We start from the raw sequence: 19,258 nt of genomic DNA, 5'->3' as shown, positions 1-19,258 counted from the left end.
CCAACTGCAAATGCCTGAGCCCATCGTGACTCCCTATGAATGACAGGACAAATCTTAGTTGGACCATTTGAACAGGGACACTGTAGCTGAGTGGACCATTCACCTGGTTTCCTGTCACCCCACCCTAGCCCCCTGAAAAGCGACAAGCCACCATGAGTCTCTCCACCCACCCCCCAGGCGCTACTGGGATACTCCTGCTTAGTGGGTGCCACTGCCTTACCTCTCCTCGTTGATGCCACACATGCGAATCCGGTCAGAGCTGGTCCAGTTGTGCACGCCGCTGCCGTAGAGCGGGGCTGTAGAGATCATGACAGCCACTCAGCACCTGATAGGATCTGCTGTGGCCACTCCCCCTGAGGAAAAAGAACCCCCCCGCAAAAACAAAAACCAAAAATCAGAACTCATAACAGGGACATCTGCTCGAGTCACCTTTGGGCCCAGAAACATTTCAATCAAGGGAATTAGGGTGCCTATAGGTACCTAGCAGTCTCTTTCACAAGTCGGCCTGCTGGGGAAAATTAAGGTCCAAATGGGGATGGGAGAGCACCAGCTTTCCAGGAATCCACAGGTTTCTGGATGATAAGGAAGATGCTGTTAATCACCTAGCGTGATTTTGAAAAAGATCTTAAAGACAGATGGGCTTGCACGTTTGAGGGAATTCCATCTATTTCAGACAAATGAGATGACAGTATATTTTGCTCCCCACATTAGCTTAAGCAACTGCAATGAGACGGTTGATCCCCTGAATGAACAGCGCAGTGAAAGACGGCAGGGGATCTTCTGCTCATATGGAAGTCTTTGAGTGACACAGCCAACTGAAGCTCTCCAGAGGAAGCACATGCTTTATAGGCCGTCGGGGGAAAAAAAAAACACTCTCGTTCCCATTTCAAATTGGGAGATACTGCTTATCACACGTGCATCTAAACTGGTTTAAAGCTCCGTCTAAGTCAGATGCAATACTCCGAGTGCCCTGGCCACACGCACACAGACATCAAGTCATGTTCCATCAAGAACCTCATCTCTGTCTTTGTCCCTTCCAATCAGTCTGTCATCCCCGTGATCCACTACCCCTGTCTCCATCCAGCATTCAGTTCTCACAATTGCCAACCAACGCACAAAAGATCCACTTTCTAGAACAAAGGAGGCATCACAAAAAAGAGGTTTTGGGGGCTGGAGCTATAACACAGCAGGTAGGGCGTTTGCCTCACACATGGCCGACCCGGGTTTGATTCCCAGCATCCCATATGGTCCCCCAGCACCGTCAGGAGTAATTCCTGAGTGCAGAGCCAGGAATAGCCCCTGAGCATCGCTGGGTGTGACCCAAAAAGAAAAAGAAAGAAAGAAAGAAAGAAAGAAAGAAAGAAAGAAAGAAAGAAAGAAAGAAAGAAAAGAAAGAAAAGAAAAAGAGGTTTAGGAGCCAAAGCGATACTATGTCAGGTAGGGCACCTGCCTTGCATGTGGCTGATGTGGATTCTATTATCTCCAGGACCCCATATAGTCCCGAGCCCACAGGAGTGATCCATGAGAGCAAAGCTAGAAGTAAGACCTGAGCACAGCTGAGAGTGGCCCAAATACACACACAGAGAGACACACACACCCAGTGGCTTATTCAATAGGCTTGGGTTAATTTATTAGCTAAAATCCTGCTGGTGGAGCACCACCAAGCAGGAATATTCCCCAATTTAAAAGAATAAATAGTGAAAAGAGCCATAGAGGTATAGCACAGGGGTTCAGGTGCTTGCCTTGTACATGACTGACCCCGGTTGGACCCTGGCACTGAATATGGTTCTCCGAGCCCTGCAAGGAGTGATCTCTGAGCACAGAGCCAGGAGAAGGGCTCTGAGCTCAGCTGGGTAATGGCCCCCAAACCAGAAAATAAAAAAAGTGAAAATTCCCCTCAAAGCTCAACTAACAGAACCGTACGGTGATCAACTTCCCAAAGTAAATCACCGTGAGAGGTTGTCACATGAGGGATTTGTTTTAGTTATCCTTTACGCAATTTTCAGAAACTGTCTACAGTCAACACAGGGTCACTTACTCACTCAACAAATATATATTGAGTCCAAAACGTACCTCAATGGTAAAGTGCATGCCTGTAATAAGGCTATGGGCTTGATTGAATCCTTACACCTCCCTCGCCCCCAGAAAAGTTAAACCAATATATCTTGAGCTCCAATTATATTACGACCCTAGGTACTGAGAATTTAATAACTAACAAGGTCCGCCCCAAATCCCTGCCTTCACTGACCTTATATTCTAATGGTATAAGACAGATAATAAATATGTGAAAAATTCAACGTTGGACCAGAGAGTAATACAGAGGCTAGGGCACTTTCCTTGCCTGCAGCCAACCCGGGTTCAATCCCCAGAACCACATGTGATCCTCCTAGCCCAGGCAGAACTGATTCCTAGGCACAGAGCCGGGCGGAGTCCTGAGCACCACCAGGTATTCCCTAATCCCCCCCCCCCCAGTTTTCAATGTTCTAATGTGTTAGGTGGTATAACACAGATATAGCACAGGCTGCTGAAGGCACATAAAGTGGAATGGGCTCAAATTTGAGACTGATCTAGTTAGAGAGGAGCTACCACCCGTAGAAAGAAAAGGGGTTAGCTTGGTGGCTGGGGTGAGCATGCCAGGAGGAAGGAAAAACTGATGCAATGGACCTAAGGCTGGAAGCTTCCTAATAAGATCAAGGAGTCACGAGAAAGGGCCGGGGGGGGGGGGAAGAGGGTGAGAGAGGGAGAGAGAAGGAGAGGGAGAGGAGGGCCAGGGAGAGATGGGAGAGAGAAAGAGAGGAAGGGAGGGAGAGAGAAGAGGGAGAAAGGGAGGGGGGCTGAGTTAGTAAAATAGATTGGGGGGCTTATTTTGCATATGGCTGGCCTGGGTTTGATCCCCAACATCCTAAATGGTTTTCTGAGCCCCATCATGAGTGATTTCTTTTCTTTTCTTCTTCTTTTTTTTTTTGGTTTTTGGGTGACACTTGGCAATGTACAGGGGTTACTACTGGCTTTGCACTCAGGAATTACTCCTGGCGGTGCTTGGGGGACTCAAACCCGGGTCGGCCACATGCAAGGCAAATGCCCTACCCGCTGTGCTATCGCTTCAGCCCCCAGGAGTGATTTCTGAATGCGGAGCCAAGAGTGACTCCTGTGAATCACTGGGTATGGCCCAAAAAACAAACAAACAAAAATACAGGGTGGGGCTAGGGAACTAGTACAGTGGGCAAGGCATGCACCTTGCACAGGGCTGGCTGGGGTTTGAGCCTTGGCATCCCATATGATCCCTGAGCACTGGCGTATCGCTGGGTTTGGCCCAGAAACCAAAAAAATTAAAAAAAAAACACCAAAAACAAAGAAGAGAGGGGCTGGGGAGCTAGTACAGCAGGCAGGGCATTTGCCTTTACGTGTGACTGACCCGGGTTCAATCCCCAGCTTGCCATATGGTCCCCGAGGCACCACTAGGAGTTAATTCCTGTCTGCAGAACCAGGAGTAAGCCCTGAGCATTGCTGGGTGTGCTCACTTAGATAGATAGATAGATAGATAGATAGATAGATAGATAGATAGACAGTCAGATAGAGAGACAGAGACAGAGAGACAGAGAGCACATGCACAGTGGTCCCTGCTTATGGTTCACCAAGCCCTGCCAGGAGTGCTGCAAACACACCTCCACCAAACACACACACACACACACACACACACACACACACACACACACACAAAAGCTCAAGACTGGTCCAGCATAAGTAAAGGGGTAAAGCAGTGAGAGGGGTGCAGTCTTAGTCCCCTCTCTGCAGACTATTATCTTTCTAGATACTGCTGCTGACCCAGCCCATTTGTACCTACTGCCTTTCCTGCCACACTGCCCATAAGTCACTTGGAGGGTCTCTCCCTACACCCTTCCTGCAGGAAACCTGCCCCCCCTTTACTCAGTATCTCTTCCCCGCTGCCACCCTTCTGCCATCTCATCTCCTTCTCTCCATCTCCTTCTTTCCCTTCCTACCATCACTCTCCCTTTCCCTTCCTACCCTCCCAACTTCAATTCCTATCACCTCCCCCTTCACCCCAACTCTTGTCACTCTCTTCCCCTCTTCCTTCCATCCCACCTTTGCATCTGCACAGTGCTAGCTTCCTCCACTGCCTCCCTTTCTCACACCTTCTGAGTCCCTCGCCTTCCCTTCTCCCCCCTTCCTTGTTGCCCCTCCCCTCTGTGCCCTTCCGCTTCATCCAAGCTTCTATCTTCAGGCTCCCTTCTCCTGTCTTTCTGTCCATGCCCCCCTTCTCTGTCGAGTGCAGTCTAGCTCTCTTGCACCCCCACTTCTCCCCCTGTGTAAATACCACCCCCTCCCCCACCCTCCGTTCAGCTCTGAGATCCCAGCTTCAACACTCCACCTCTGGTGTCTCCCCGAACTGTTATCTCTAGCCCTGACCTCTCTCCTTCGACCCGGACCTGAATTTTCCAGCTGCCAGCGACTTGCCGTTAATTGGATGTCCACCAAGCCCCTCAAATTCCCTGTCTCAAACCGAACTCATTATCTGTTCCCATAAACCGATGCTCCATTCCCACCCCACTCCCCTCCACCAGCGGGGTTTCCAATCTTACTGAACAGCACCATATCCCCAAGCCTGGAAATTTCAGTGTCTTCAACTCCTTCTCTCCCCCTACCACCCACATCCAATCAGGAGCTGCGCCTTAATAATGCCATCTCCGTCCTCTCTTCTCCCACCCACCCCCCTTTGCCAGGATCTGATGCAGGCCCTCATCATCTCTCTCCCAGAATATTACAATAGCCTCTTAACTGGTCCCTCTGCCTCCCATCTCTTGATTCCACAATCAATTCCTCTTCTAAAGCACTGGTTCGATCATGTCAAGCCCACCCCTCCTTTTTCCCCTCAACCGCCTTCAATAGCTTGCCTCCGGCTTCAGAATCAAGCCCACATTTCTTAGTAGCACAACCCAGGCCCTCCAGGAACAGGCTTGAATGACCTCTCTGAGGTCCTCTCCTGCCAGCTCATGCCACTGACCTGCCACCCCTCGCCAAACCGGCTCCTGACCCTTCCCTCAACAGATCAGCCAGTTTCTGGATTTGGCTGTTTCCCTGTCCCAAAGGGGCCCTTCTGTCTCCCCTCTTCCTTACTCAATGACTTTTCAGAGCTGAAATGTCTGCAGGACTTCTCTCCAGCCTCTCTGGTTTCCCCCCAACAGTTCATCCCTGCCTCTACCACAGCGCCAAGCCTGGTTCTCTAGGACTGTCTAGGCGTGCAGCATGGCTGTCTTCCCCATCAATTGGCGACTGAGCTTAAGATATGGCTCTGAGCACCAGCAAGGCAGCCTTAGTAGACCCCAACACCTAATTGTAAGGCCAGGTTGAATATCACTGGAAAGAACCCTGAAGTTCCCAAGCACTGCCAGGGAGATACCCATGAAAAAGAAATGTCATTTTTCCTTGCGAGTCCTCTACAATGACTTACATAATGTACTCAGTAATTACATGCATGTTGTAGGGAACTGCATGTCTGAAGAGAACTGAGAGGATGACCCACAGAAATTAAAAAGCAGCAAAATCAGGGGCTGGAGTGATAGCACAGTGGGTAGGGCATTTGCCTTGCACACAGCTGACCCAGGTTCAATTCCCAGCATCCCATATGGTACCCTGAGCACCGCCAGGGGCAATTCCTGAGTGCAGAGCCAGAAGTAACCCCTGAGCATTGCCGAGTGTGACCCAAGAAAAAGCAACAAAATCAACTTGAAAAAAATTCGGGGACCAAAGAGATAGTACAGGGGTTAAGGGGACTGTCTTGCATGTGGCTCATCCAAGCTTGATCCCTGGCATCGCATAGGGTCCCTGGAACCTACCGAGAGTGATATCTTAGCACATGAGACAGGAGTAAGCCCTGAATATCAGTGGGTGTGGCCAAAGAAACAAAAAAGTGGGGATGGAGACATAGTATAGTGGGTATGGCACTTGCCCTTCCACGTGGCCAACTCAGATTCAATCCCCAGCATCCCATAATGACTTGAGCCCTGTCCGGAGTGATCCCTGAGCACAGAGCCAAAAAAAGGCTCTGAGCATCACCAGGTGTGCTCCCCTCAAAAAAAAAAACAGAAAAATAAAAATGAAAAAATAGGATCAAAGAAATGACTGGCTCAAAGGACTGAAGTGGATGCTTAGCAACTGGGAGCCCCGGGTTTTTTGGTTGCTGTTTTTTTTTTTTTTTTTTTTGCTTTTTGGGTCACACCCGGTGATGCACAGGGGTCATTCCTGGCTCTGCACTCAAGAATTACCCCTGGCAGTGCTCAGGGGACCATATGGGATGCTGGGAATCGAACCCAGGTGGCTGCATGCAAGGCAAATGCCCTACCTGCTGTGCTATCACTCCAGCCCTGGGAGCCCCAGGTTTGAACACCTGCACTGCATGGTGTCCCAGGCACTGTTGCGTGTGGCCCCAAAAACAAAGTAAGTATGCCTCCACCATGCTTACCAGAGAAATAACTGCTGTAGTTCAGCAACAAAAAGTAAACCATGTAATCCCTGTGACACATATTATGAGGACAACCTGATTCTAGCCCAATTTGTTATCTTTAAGCTATTCTGCACCTCTGTAAGTTGTAAGTGATGGAGCGATGTTGCGACCTTCCTCGTCCCTGAGAGTTTGAACTGAATCCCCCACCACCCCTGTGGAAAAAGCCAGCTCTACTTCTATTTTCATTGGTCTCATTCCCTTGTTACTTAACATGTAAAATAAAAGCTCTAACACATGCTCATTTTTCTATCTGCATGAGATTCGTGAGTTTGCTTTTCCCTGAAAATTACTTGTCAGTAGTACTAGGACAGCGATGAGGATAAACATAATTTTCGACAGGTTTCAACATAGGGTAAGACAACTAGATTGACCTTCACCTCCATTCAGGACACCCCAATCCCTGAAATCTTGGCTACTCCAGTTTTGACTTTTTCTGAGAGTACCTTATTATGAGTCCCCAGAGTGCCATCAGGCTACACTAGCACGTGACAGGGACGAATGGAGACGTTACTGGCACCCACTCAAGCAAACTGATGAACAACGGGATGACAGTGATACAGTAATACAGTGATCTTATGATGGGCTGGAGCGATAGCACAGCAGGTAGGGCGTATGCCTTACATGAGGCCGACCTGGGTTCGATTCCTCCATCCCTCTGAGAGAGTCCAGCAAGCTACCGAGAGTATCCCGCCCACATGGCAGAGCCTGACAAGCTCCCTGTGGCATATTCAATATGCCAAAAACAGTAACAACAAGTCTCACAATAGCGACATTACTGGTGCCTGCTCGAGCAAATCAATGAACAATGAGAGGACAGTGCTACAGTGCTATCTCATGATATCCCCATTGAAGACGACAGCTCAGGGCCAGAGAGGTTGTACAGTGGGTAGTGCACTTGCCTTGTACATGGCCAACCTGGGTTGAATTCCCAGCACCACATATGGTTCCCTGAGCCTTGCCAGGAGTAAGCCCTGAGTATCACCAGGTATGGTCCCAAAACAAAAATTAAATAAAAAGAAAAATAATAGCTTGCTTTATTGGTGCATAGACTAGGGTTTTTTTTTTCTCTTTCAATCTTTTCTCCTGATGAAGCGATGGAAGATCCAGCAAGAGAAAATGGTCATTCTTGCCAGTAGCAAAAGAGGAAAGCACAGTAGTTTTAGTTTGCTACATGAACAACAGAGACAGAAGATATAAGCCAGTCCTCATGGCTTTGTCACTATGTTAACTCTAGTACTGCTGACAAGAAATTAGTCCGTAGGGTCTAGTACAGTGACTGGAGAGAGGTGTTCTAACATTACAAAATAGAGAAACATAAAATACACCCAAATCAAGGGACTTTTGAGCTCCCCCACCCCCCACCAAAAAAAAAACCACTCACAAAATAATGACAATGGAAAGATAACCAAGTAAAAACTTGAATGAAATAGAAACTAGAACAATAATTGAACAATACACTGTTTATGACTTCCTAGAAAGCAAAAATGTTGAGGGTCTCCCCTGCTTTTCACTTGACTAGAAAACGTAGCACCCACTTAGATCTTGCACCCCCCACCCACCCACACACACACACACACACAATCACCACTTGGTGAGAGCAGCAGCCTCCGGGTCTTAAATCCACTGCTTGTTAGCAGTAGCTCCAACAAAAGCAGGTAGACGTAGATAGCACAGACCAGGAGGACCCAGCTAGTGGGTCTACCTAAGAGGGCCAGATGGGTCCTCCCAAGTCTGAAAGCGAACTTCAAAGGGGCCACCTGTGGTGGCATCAGTGCCTACAGGACATATATCAACACGTCCCAAGCACAAATGGAGCTTATCTGGATTCTAGATGGTTAAATTCCAGGGACCCCAGAGCTAGTACAGGGGTTAAGGTTAAGGTAGTAAAGGGTTAAGCTAGTAAGGGGCTAAGACTGCCTTGCCTAGAGTCCATCCCGGTTGAATTCCTGACACCAGGAGCTCAAGCACTGGGGGAGGGGGGGCGGGGAATTCCTAAGTGCAGATCTGAGAGTAGCTCCTTAAGTACTGCCAGGCATGGCTTAAATCCTCCCACCCACCCCCAAATAAAAGCACAAAAAAAAACAACCAAGATTGATAGGTCCCACTCTGGAGATTCTGATCCAGCAGACCTAGGGATTTTGGGTTTTCGTTCCACTGATATCCTGGCAAACCAAATCTGTGATCATGCAAACTGTAAACAGCTTCTCAGGAAAAGGTAAGCAAAATGAAAACTCCTTCACACACTTGGAGGTGGAGTCACTGCGTGCCCACTTGCTTTTTGCTTGCAGTGCCTGCACTCAAGGGTGGGGTGTGCTTTCTCAGTCTTTCATTCTCTCTGATGGGAGCCATCACATCACAGGCAACAGGCCAAGTCCCCAAAAGGAACTTTGGAAGAAACGTGGTAATCCCACGTGACCCAGGAAACACAGGCACAAGGATATGATATACCTCAAAGGATTTTCCCCAGATGTCACGAGCATGTAATTGTTAAGAAATGAACAGCTGCATGGCCCCAGAATCAAGTGCTAATCACTGCCTGGAAGGCAATGGGACCACTGTGAGCTAGCCCCACTTTGGGGGTGGGGTTAAGCACTCAAGAGACAAATCCAGCCCATGGGGAGAACAAAGAAAAGCACATTTCACAGGCCCAGAATGGTCTGAGTGGGGCTAAAAAAGTGAAGGAAACTTTCGGATTAAAAAGGCACACATACACCTAAGTAGAAGAATAGACCAACACTGGAGGGAATTAAAAATAAAAAAAAAGAGAACAGAGAGAGAGAGAGCTTAATAGGCGGGGTGCATGCTTTGCATGCAGGAGGCCCGGGTATGAGACCCTCATGGTCCCTGGAGCAAAAAACTAGGAGTAGCCTCTGAGTATCACCTGGTGTGGCCTCAAACCAAACCAAACCAAACCAAACCAAACCAAACCAAACCAAAAAGGACTGAAAGGAATGAATCCAGTAAACTGGTGATGGGGAGTAGGGAGCTAGCCATCACCACATCACAAAATAGGGGCAGTCAGAAAGCAAATATGAACTAAGGATCCCAGAGCAATAGTCCAGCAGGGAGGGTGCTTGCCTTGCACACACTAGAGTTGGGTTTGATCCCCAGAGTCTCATATGGCCCCCCCTGAAAGTACTTTCTGAGCGTAGAACTAGGAGTGGCCCACACATCGCCGGGCATGGCCCAAAAACTATTTTTAAAAAAATGAAAGAAAATGAAATAACAGCAAAGCAGTAATTTTCAAAATCGCAGCTACACTGAGGGTAGTAAGCAAGGAGAGAAACCAAATGGAAACAGATATCCCTCCCACATCCCGCTCAAAAAATGCCAAAGGGATGGGGCTGGAGTGATAGCACAGTGGGTAGGGTGTTTGCCTTGCATGCGGGCAACCTGGGTTCAATTCCCAGCATCCCATATGGTCCCCCGAGCACTGCCAGGAGTTATTCCTGAGTGCAGGGCCAGGAGTGACCCCTGATCATGGCCGGGTGTGACTCAAAAAGCAAAAAAAAAAATATGCCAAAGGGAAAAGAAAAGCCACAGCACATGCTACAAGAGAAGGGCAGGTGTGAAAGGCATAAAAGAGAAGCTCGCGAAGTACAGCGACCAAAAAGGAAAATATGAAATAGGGGAACCTGAAGTATTTCACCATCCTGAGCCCAACTGCAACGCTGTGGGGAAGCAGAGAACACAGACATCTTAGAAAAGCTGAGAGAGAACAGGGCATCAAATGGGGGAAGAACAGCACATGAGAGTCCTCAGAGGGGTCAGGGGGAGCTGGTAGTCAGACTAGCAGTAAAATCTCCAAATGAGGTTTTGCAGGTTGAGGAGACTTTCCGGTTTGAAATGAAGGGACCCGAACCAGCAGATTTCACAACAGAGGCCAAAGCCTAGCCGTCAAGCGTTTGAGGAAGAGAAGACCATCAGAGGAGATACCAGAGTCTTTGCTCTGACACATTTGTTTTGACCAAGGTTAAGCATGACTTGAGACACTAGGTTCTGGAGTGTGGGGTGGCTTGCTTGCTTTGTCTGCCTGGTTTTGGGGGGGCGACACATGTGGAGTTACTTGGGGGTTACTCACAGTGCTCAGGGGTCACTCTTGGCGGTGCTCACAAGACTGTGGGGTTCCAGAGTCCAAACCTGGGGCATCTGCATACAGAGTAATGTGTTATGGCTCAATGAGCTACGGCCGCAGACTACTCCACTTTTTAACCTTGATAAGAGCCGGATAGGGGAGGGTGCTCATCTAGCCCAGCAATCCCTGGGATCATGTAGTTCTCTTTGCAGCTGATGATCCTTTATGCGCAAAACCTTTAGCACATATAGAACACAACTTGGCCCTCCACCGAGAGCATCCAACCTGCCTGTTTATTTGTGACAACAAGACAATCCATCTGAGGGCTTGAGAGATAGGACAGCAGGTAGGGTGCTTGCTTTGCACAAAGCTCACCAGCGTTCAGTCTTCAGCATCCCATATAATGGCATTATATGGCATCCCATATAATCCCCCGTACACCTCAAGGGCTAATTCCTGAATGCAGAGCTAGAAGTAAGCCCCGAGCATCACCAGGTGTGACCCAAAAACTTTTTAAAGTGAGTTCGAGGGCCCAGATATGTAACTCCAGGGTCAAGGGCCTGCCACAGCTTATCTTTTGCACCGCTCCACAGGGACAGTGCCAAAGCTGCAGAGGGACAACAGGATGTTAGAAACTCAAGGTTCAAGAGATTCTGTGAGAAACCTCAATCTGGTAGTACTCTGGCAGGCTTCTTTGGGTTCACACTGCTGGGTGACCTGGAAGCAATTACAGCTTGGAAAAGAAAAATGAAAGTGCCAGAAAATATTCATCTTGAAGTCTAGCCCTCAATCTGGACTCAAGAGGACAGGCGTGGCTAGTAGACAAGGAGGAGGGTTGGGTCAGTGATGACTAGTGAGTCAGGGAAACCGACTTAGGGACCTATTTCTCCAATAGAAACCCTGAGCTCTGGGTAAAGCTCCCGTGAGACAGAAGCATTCCTGTTTGAATATCACAGAAGTCAGTGGGAGACCACCCCACCCCTACTCTCCTCCACATTAGGAAAAAAAAAACAAGATCTAGGACATCCCCAGGAGATCCAAGAGACCAGTGACACTGAGATTCTATGGCTTAAAGTGCAAAGTCCATGATTTCCAACCTGTTACTGGATCGCCACCTTTAGAGGTCAAAATGTCTCAAAAATCCCATAGTTTTGATAGGAAAACTAGATTCATACTGAACGAGAGCTTGACCTGGCTCAGGCTATCCAACCCCTAACATGCATCTTTCTTCTTTCATATGGACTCAACAGGAGACTAAGATTCTGATTTCCCTTACCTAATTATACCCCCACCTCCAAACCTTACTGCCTAACTAGGCTTGTCCTAATTGAATGATTTCTTTTATAAGGGGATCCTAATATTCTCCTCAGGCTCCCCCCGCCAATATGTATGATTCCCTCACCTTTTCTTATCATTAACCAAATATCATTCCTTGATACCCAAGAGTCTCATAGACATGCCTCAACTGCTTTACTTTGCTCCCCTTCATGCGAAAAAAGTACATCTACCACTACATATACACACGCAATCAACTGGAAATACTCTGCCAAGCAAATCAAAGAAGGAAGGCCCATTGTGCCATTTACCCCAATCCTTCTGCCTGACTAAATGTATTCTAACCCTTTCTAGTTCCTCAAGATTTCTTCTTTTTTTGTTGTTGCTGGTTTTTTTTTTTTTTGGACCATATGGGAATTGAACCTGAGTAGGTCAGGTGCAAGGGAAGTGCCTTATCTGCTATATTCTCTCTCAGGCCAAGGCTTGTTGTTTGGTTTGGTTTACTATTAAAATGTTTCCGTGGGTCTGACATGAAGTGTCAGTGTTATGAGAGGCAAAGCGTCCTGTCCTCAGATACATTAGATATATTCATTCTTAGCTTTACCCAAAAGATTGTAATAGTTGCCTGCATGTGGCTCTAGCACAAACACCTCCATACACTCTTGGCTCCATTCGTGTTTAAAAACCTAGTCTATAAACATTTATGAGACTGAATACAAAGGAATGTTAGCTATCTGTTAAACCCATAAGAGCTTACTCGTGAAAAAGAATAGGGGCTGGCGATATAGTAAAGAGGGTAAAGGCACTTGCCCCGCATGTCGCCGACTCTCACTTGATACTTGTCACCACACAGGATCCCCTGAGCCACACCAGGAGGGAATCCCTGAGCACAGAACCAGAGATATGCCCTGAGCACAGTCAGGCCTGGCCCAACTCTGCCTCCCTCCCCCACCAGAATGAACAGGGTCACTTCCAAAGTAGTCATCTCGAGAGGCTAGACATTCATTGCAATGGCATGGCCATCTTTTTCCATCCAAACCACCTCCTTAGCCACCCCCTCGCCGGTGCTAAATCCCCATCCTTGTGATGATTAAAAGTTGTCCAAATCAGAAGCAAAAAGATAGCACAAGGGTTAAGACCCTAATCTGATTCCCTGCACTACATTATGACCCACCCCACTTAGCACCGCCAAGACAGACCCTAGAGCACAAAGCCAGGAGTAGCCACTGAGCACAGCAGGGTATGGTATCCCCAAAACCTATTTAAATCATTCTAAATCTATCTAATTAAACAGCAGCAGCACCTTTGAAGAGTGGTAGTCTAGTATCCATATATTTAAGGTGTGTGGAGGACTGGGACAGCAATTTCAGCCCCCCAGGTCTCAGCTATCTTTTTTATGGTGGGGGCACACCTGGCAATACTCAGAGGATATTCCTGGCGCTGTGCTCAAGGATCAGTCCTAGTAGTGCTGGGGGACCATATGGGATGCTGGGGATCGAACCCAAGTTGGCTGAGTACAAGGCAAGTGCCCTACCCACTGTGCAATCGCTTTGTCCCCATTGGCCATCCTGACCATCTCACTATGCCCATTTCCTACATCACAGATTTGTGTGCGAAATGGGGAAAAAATTAAAGTCTACAAGACAAAAATCTACTGTATTCCAGTAACGAAGGAGGGGAAAAATAGGAGTTGACCCCCTCCCATTTTCATACCACCAGCTTGTCTGCACTCCTCTATGCACTGTCATCATACTCTTTCCCCGTTATTCAAATGCTATGTTCACTTCCATTTTCTGCAGGAAGGAAATTATTTTATTTCAATTCAGGAAAAAAGACCTCATCATTGCTTTATACTACACCCAGACTCTAACTACAAGATTCTGTACAACTTCTAAAGGTCACAGATACCTAGAAATCCTAAGTGATCATCAGGAAATGAATCCGTCCTTTCCAAAATACAAAGCTACCTCAAAATACCACCCTAGTCACCTAGGACCATTTTGGGAGCACTGCTCCTTCCTACGGGAACATAAACAAGAATTGGCTTTCCTAAACATTGATCTTCAGGGGACTACATAAATACCTGGTGAATCCTTGCTGTGATGCCTGCCATGGCCCTTGACATTGGCCCCTAGGTGTCTCCAGTTCCATATACTCAACTCATGAGATGGGCTTTTCCATCCAACAAGGATATCTCCTCATCTAACTTGTACCCTTGTTTTTTTTTGGGGGGGGGGTGAGGGGAACATCCAGCATGCTTGGGGTTACTCCTGGCTCTATGCTCAGGAATTGTTCCTGCTGGTGCTCAGGGGACATATGGGATACTGGAGATCAAACCCAGGTTGGCTGCATGCAAGGCAAGTGCCCTACACACTGTACTATCTCTCTAGCCACCATACTTTTTCTCTAAGTCTTCAGAACCTCCAAAATTAGAGAGCCCATTGATGGGTTAGCTTTGCTATTTGTTATGTCCCTTTCCCTCTCCAGTCCCTTCTGTCCCGCTCGCTCGGTCTCATATTCCTTCTCTCATTTTTTTTTCTTTCTCTTAAAGAGTCCCTTCCTGGTAACATCTAATAGGCTACAAAGCACACAATATGCACTCAATAAAGAATTGCTAAACTACTGGTGGAAGCTGAAATCCTTTCTACATCATACAGAAACCAAGAAACACTGGTCAAAAGCATTGTGTCGATGGATTCCCTTTGACTTCCCTCGCTCTCATAATTCTTTTCTTTTATTCTTACTGACACAATACAGACAATCACAGAAATGAAATGAAATTGGGCCAGGGCAAAACAACAAAACCCCCCAAATCAAGTTCCAATTATCTGTGTGCACTTGAGCCACAGCTAATTTTTAAACCCAGCTGATTTACGGATGGCCCTTTGCCACTTACCGTTGATGTGTGCTTGGGGAACAACTCACTTTAATATTTGTCTAAATAGAATATAAATAAGAAGGCAAATCTGCTGGGGAGGGGGGCAGGCAGAGAAGAATAATGCATTCCAAAAGTCAAACTGAAATTAATTTGTCAACGTATCAACTGTTTGAAACTGGCCCTGCTAGCACACTCTCCCTGTATTGGGCATAGCTGACTGCTGGCATCAAAGTTCACTCTTGTTGCAAAGAGGGACAATATGTTATAGCCCGTTTTTCCCCGCCGCTCAGAAGTTTGGCTGAGCCTCAAATTTGAGTTCTTTGAGACTTCATTCTCTCCCATACGCAACAAACAGTCTGATGGAACCATACCAGACCCCAGGTCTATCTAACCCACTTTCATAGATCTTCCAAAAGTCAGAGAGCACTGGAAAGCCCAACTAGTCATAATCAGACCCAGCAGCTCTGTCCAGAAAGCAGTAGTTTTTTTTTTTAATGTCACCCTGGTGAATTAGGCTTCAGTTGTGCTCTAAGCATGGCACCAAATGTCCCGAGGGTCCAGAAAGATAGTACAGCTGATCAGACGTTTACCTTGCACCCAGCCAACCAGGGTTCTCTATCCCCAGCACCCCTGAGCACTGCCATGAGTAAGCCCTGAGCACCAAAACTAAAAATAAAATAAAATGAATTTTTTTCTGGGGCTGCAGTGATAGTACAGCGGGTAGGGTGTTTGCCTTGCATGTGGCCAACCCGGGTTCGATTCCCAGTATCCCATATGGTCCCCTGAGCACCACCAGGAGGAATTCCTGAGTGCAAAGCCAGGAGTAAGGCCTGTGCATCGCCAGGTGTGACCCAAAAAGAAAAAAAAAGAACTTTTTTCTTAATGTCCCTTAAAGTTTCTGCCCTGAAATACTGAGTGATGTTACAGAACAGCTGCAGAGGTGGGGAACCAGGGTTTAAGTCAGGGAAGGAAAGGGTATATAAGTCACGGAAGCACAGAGAATCAACACTAGGACAATTGGGGAGGGGAAAAAGTACCTGCAACAGAGGCAGGATGTGTGTGTGGGGGGGAGGTGGGAAACTGGGAACACTGGTGGAAAGTAGTGGACAACTGGTGAAAGGACGGGTGTTGGAACATTATACACCTGAAACTCAATCATGACTATCTTTGCAACTTTGCAATTTACAGTGATTTAATAAAAAAAATTTAAGTGAGACCAGATAGTACAGCAGGTAGGGTATTTGCCTTGCACATGCTGACCCAGGTCCGATGCCTAGCATCCCATATGGTAGAGTGAGTCCTGAAGGCAAACCCAGGAGTAAGACCTTAGCAAAGGTGGGTGTGGCCTCCAAACCAAAATAAATAAAATTTAAGATCTGTTAAAAAGTTTTAAAAAATGAAGTTAAAAAAGTTGGATGCGACAGTGCAGTGATGAGCCAAGTTATTTCTTCCAACTACCTTGTAAATGCTAAATATGTACTAATATCAACAGAAACATGAAGAAAGAGCACCGAGAAGAGGCGAGGGGAGCCACAGTTCTCCTGCCACCATAGTTGCCACAGTATAATACAAAATATGATGTTGACGACCAGAGAGATATTACAGGGATTAAGGCACTTACCTTCCATGTGACTAACCCTAGTTCAATCTTCATCACCATATATGGTTTCCTGAGCTTCTCTAGGAGTGATCCCTGGGCACAGAATTATTTTTTAATTTCTTTTAATTTTTCAATATAATCACTGTAAGATAGTTACAAAGCTTTCATGATTGAGTTTCAGTCACACAATGATCAAACACCCTCCACCAGTGTACATTTTCCACCACCAATGTCCCCAGTATCTCTCCTGCCATCCCCACCGCATCTCACCAACTCCCCCTCCTTGCCTCTATGGTAGAAAATTTCCTTCTTACACTCTCTCTACTTTTGGGCATCATGGTTTTCAATACAGATATTGGGGTCATTATATTTGGTCCTTAGTCTACTTTCAGCACACATCTCCCATCCTGAGATATCCCTCCAACCACCACTGACTTAGTGGTCCCTTCTCCATCCCAACTGCTAGACAGAGAATTAGACTAGTCCCTGAGTTTCAACAGATACAGCCACCCTCCCTGCCAAAAATAAAGTCCTAGTATACAACTAATAAAAACAAGATACAGTGATAGACAGAGAATTAGACTAGTCCCTGAGTTTCAACAGATACACCCACCCTCCCTGCCAAAAATAAAGTCCTAGTATACAACTAATAAAAACAAGATACAGTGATAGATATACCTTGAATTTAGATACACTCTCTCTCTCTCTCTCTCTATATATATATATATATATATATAACTCCTCTCATAATAATTATCACAGCCCTGTGAGACTTTGGCTGTCACCTCCATCTAATAGCTGAGAAAAGTGAGATTCAAGAAGGTTTGTTTTGGGGAATGGGTCATACCCGAAAGTGTTCAGGTGATACTCCTGACTCAGTGCTTGAGAGTCCTGCAGTGCCAGAGATTGAACTCTTACAAGTACCTTTATTACCTGCTGTACTACATCTCTGCCTTTTTTTCAGCATTGTTTTTGGGGGGGCACCTGGAAGTGCTCAGGGTTTACTCCTGGTTCTCTACTCAGGAATCACCCCTGGTGGGATTCAGGGGACCCTATATGGTGTCGGGGATCAATCTCAGTTTAGGCGTGTGCAAGGCAAATGTCCGACCCGCTATACAATCTCTCCTGCCCTCTGACTTATGATTTTTAAGTGACTTGCTACCTGCCACACAGGAAGTACAAGAGAAAGAACTCTAACCCAAGGCTCTAGGCCTCCAAAGCCTTCCAGTTAACTGAGACGCATGTTGCAGTCTGAGACCCACCAGGACACTCACCTAAGTTCATGATGCCACAAAGTTACATGGCATAAAGGTCCCTATTCATCTCCAGGGCCCAAGGACAGAGCACAGTGATTCAGCTTGGGCATCAGAATCGCCACTCCTATACATTTCCCTACAGAACTTGGGAGAATGAAAATGAGTTTGTTCGCCACCAATCTAATGAAACCCAACTGGACCCTTAAATGGCACAAACAGTAACATTTCTAGGCATAGCTTCGCAGCGAGGTCACCACATTTTGTTCTGAAAAAGCCCCAAATATAAAGCTGTTTCACCTGTCCCATGATCCTCTCAATTCTTCATGGATGCTTAGCTTAAAGTCTTTTTGAAATCGAAACGCAGACAGGTCCTGCCACATATACACTCACTGAAAATTGCCACATTTTACAAATAATAAATCAACTCTCTTCCAATTCATCAGAATTCACCCAGGAGGGAAAATGTGCCCTTGACAGATGGCACTTTTTTTGGTTTTCGTTTTGGGGTCAGACTCGGCAGTGCTCAGGACTTACGCCTCGCTGCTCTGTGCTCTGGGATCAATCCTGGCGGTACTTGGGGAACCATATGGGATGTCGGGGTTCGAACCAGGGTCAGTGGCATGCAAGGCAAGTGCCCTACCCGCTGTACTACCGCTCTGGCCCGGCAGCCATGTTTTAAGCAATTATCTATTTTGAATGTTTTAGGGGTAAAGGGCGTTTTCTGCTTTGGGAGAAAATAAAAGGACATAGAACAGCTTATTTGAATCATGATAGAAGCAGAGTTAAATTTTACTCTTGACCAGAATTCAACTTCACCTCACCAAAGCAAATTTTCATCATAAAAGACCGCTTTTAAGTTATGGATAGTGAGAAAGGGTGCAATTTAGAAAAAGAACAGTTTCTACATCATTTTAAGGATGACCATTCAAAAACCTGACATTAATAAAGCCTAGCTTGCATGTGAGATTATATAAAATACTGTACTAGCATCCTAGTGGCTGAGAGGCAGATTACCTCTTATTACCTCCCTCTTTTAGCTATCCTGATGCTGAACATTCTGGCAAGCATACACTCACACCTAATTGGAACTTTGAGAAATGTCCTTGGGTTTTTGAAAACCCAAAAAGGCCCCGGTCTCCTCCCCTCAATCATCAGTAGCTTCTCTCCTTTCCTGTCTATTTTATTCCCCCAAATTTCTACTTTTTCCCCAGCACTCCTCTGTGCCACTCTATTGTTTGCTTTCCCACCCAATTCAGCCACAAACTGCTCTCTCAACTCCAGGTGCTGGTTGAGCTGGAAAACAGCTCTCCTAGCTCACTGCATCAGATGCTCTATGTCACCCCAAACTCAGCTCAGCCTAGAATCAATGAAACATCCCCAAACCCCACTTAAGAACCTCTCCACAAAAAAAAAACTCTCCATAGTTCCCAGCTCCTTCTTTCAATTTTGGCCCAAGACTCTCAGCTACTGTTCTTTATCCTATCATTCCACAATTTCTATCCCTTACTTCCCCCTACCTAGGCGGCCCTACCAACTGCAGACAGAAAACTCGTGTGTATCCACTTCCTCCTTTCAAGGCCCTTCTACCTAGGACCCTGAATTTCTTCCTCCACCCAGAATCCTCACTTTCATCAAGATTTTCTCATTAATG

At 46.7% G+C, this 19,258-nt stretch overlaps 1 protein-coding gene across 2 annotated transcripts in view; it reads right to left on the bottom strand.

Moving 5' to 3' along the window:
- The window catches only part of BCORL1 (BCL6 corepressor like 1), an 81,571-nt gene that overhangs the window by 57,956 nt on the left and 4,357 nt on the right, over window positions 1–19,258 (bottom strand). For both annotated transcript variants that reach the window (XM_056107758.1, XM_056107759.1), the window contains exon 2: window positions 221–353. In XM_056107758.1, coding sequence (XP_055963733.1) covers window positions 221–309 — 89 coding nt within the window. In that variant the 5' untranslated portion in view covers window positions 310–353. The remainder of the gene's footprint in view (window positions 1–220; window positions 354–19,258) is intronic.

The sequence above is a fragment of the Sorex fumeus genome, unplaced genomic scaffold (assembly GCF_029834395.1).
Source record: "Sorex fumeus unplaced genomic scaffold, SorFum_2.1 ptg000171l, whole genome shotgun sequence".
Lineage (NCBI taxonomy): Eukaryota > Metazoa > Chordata > Mammalia > Eulipotyphla > Soricidae > Sorex > Sorex fumeus.
The sequence above is the reverse complement of the archived record's forward strand: the minus strand, read 5'-3'. Positions and strand labels throughout refer to the sequence as shown.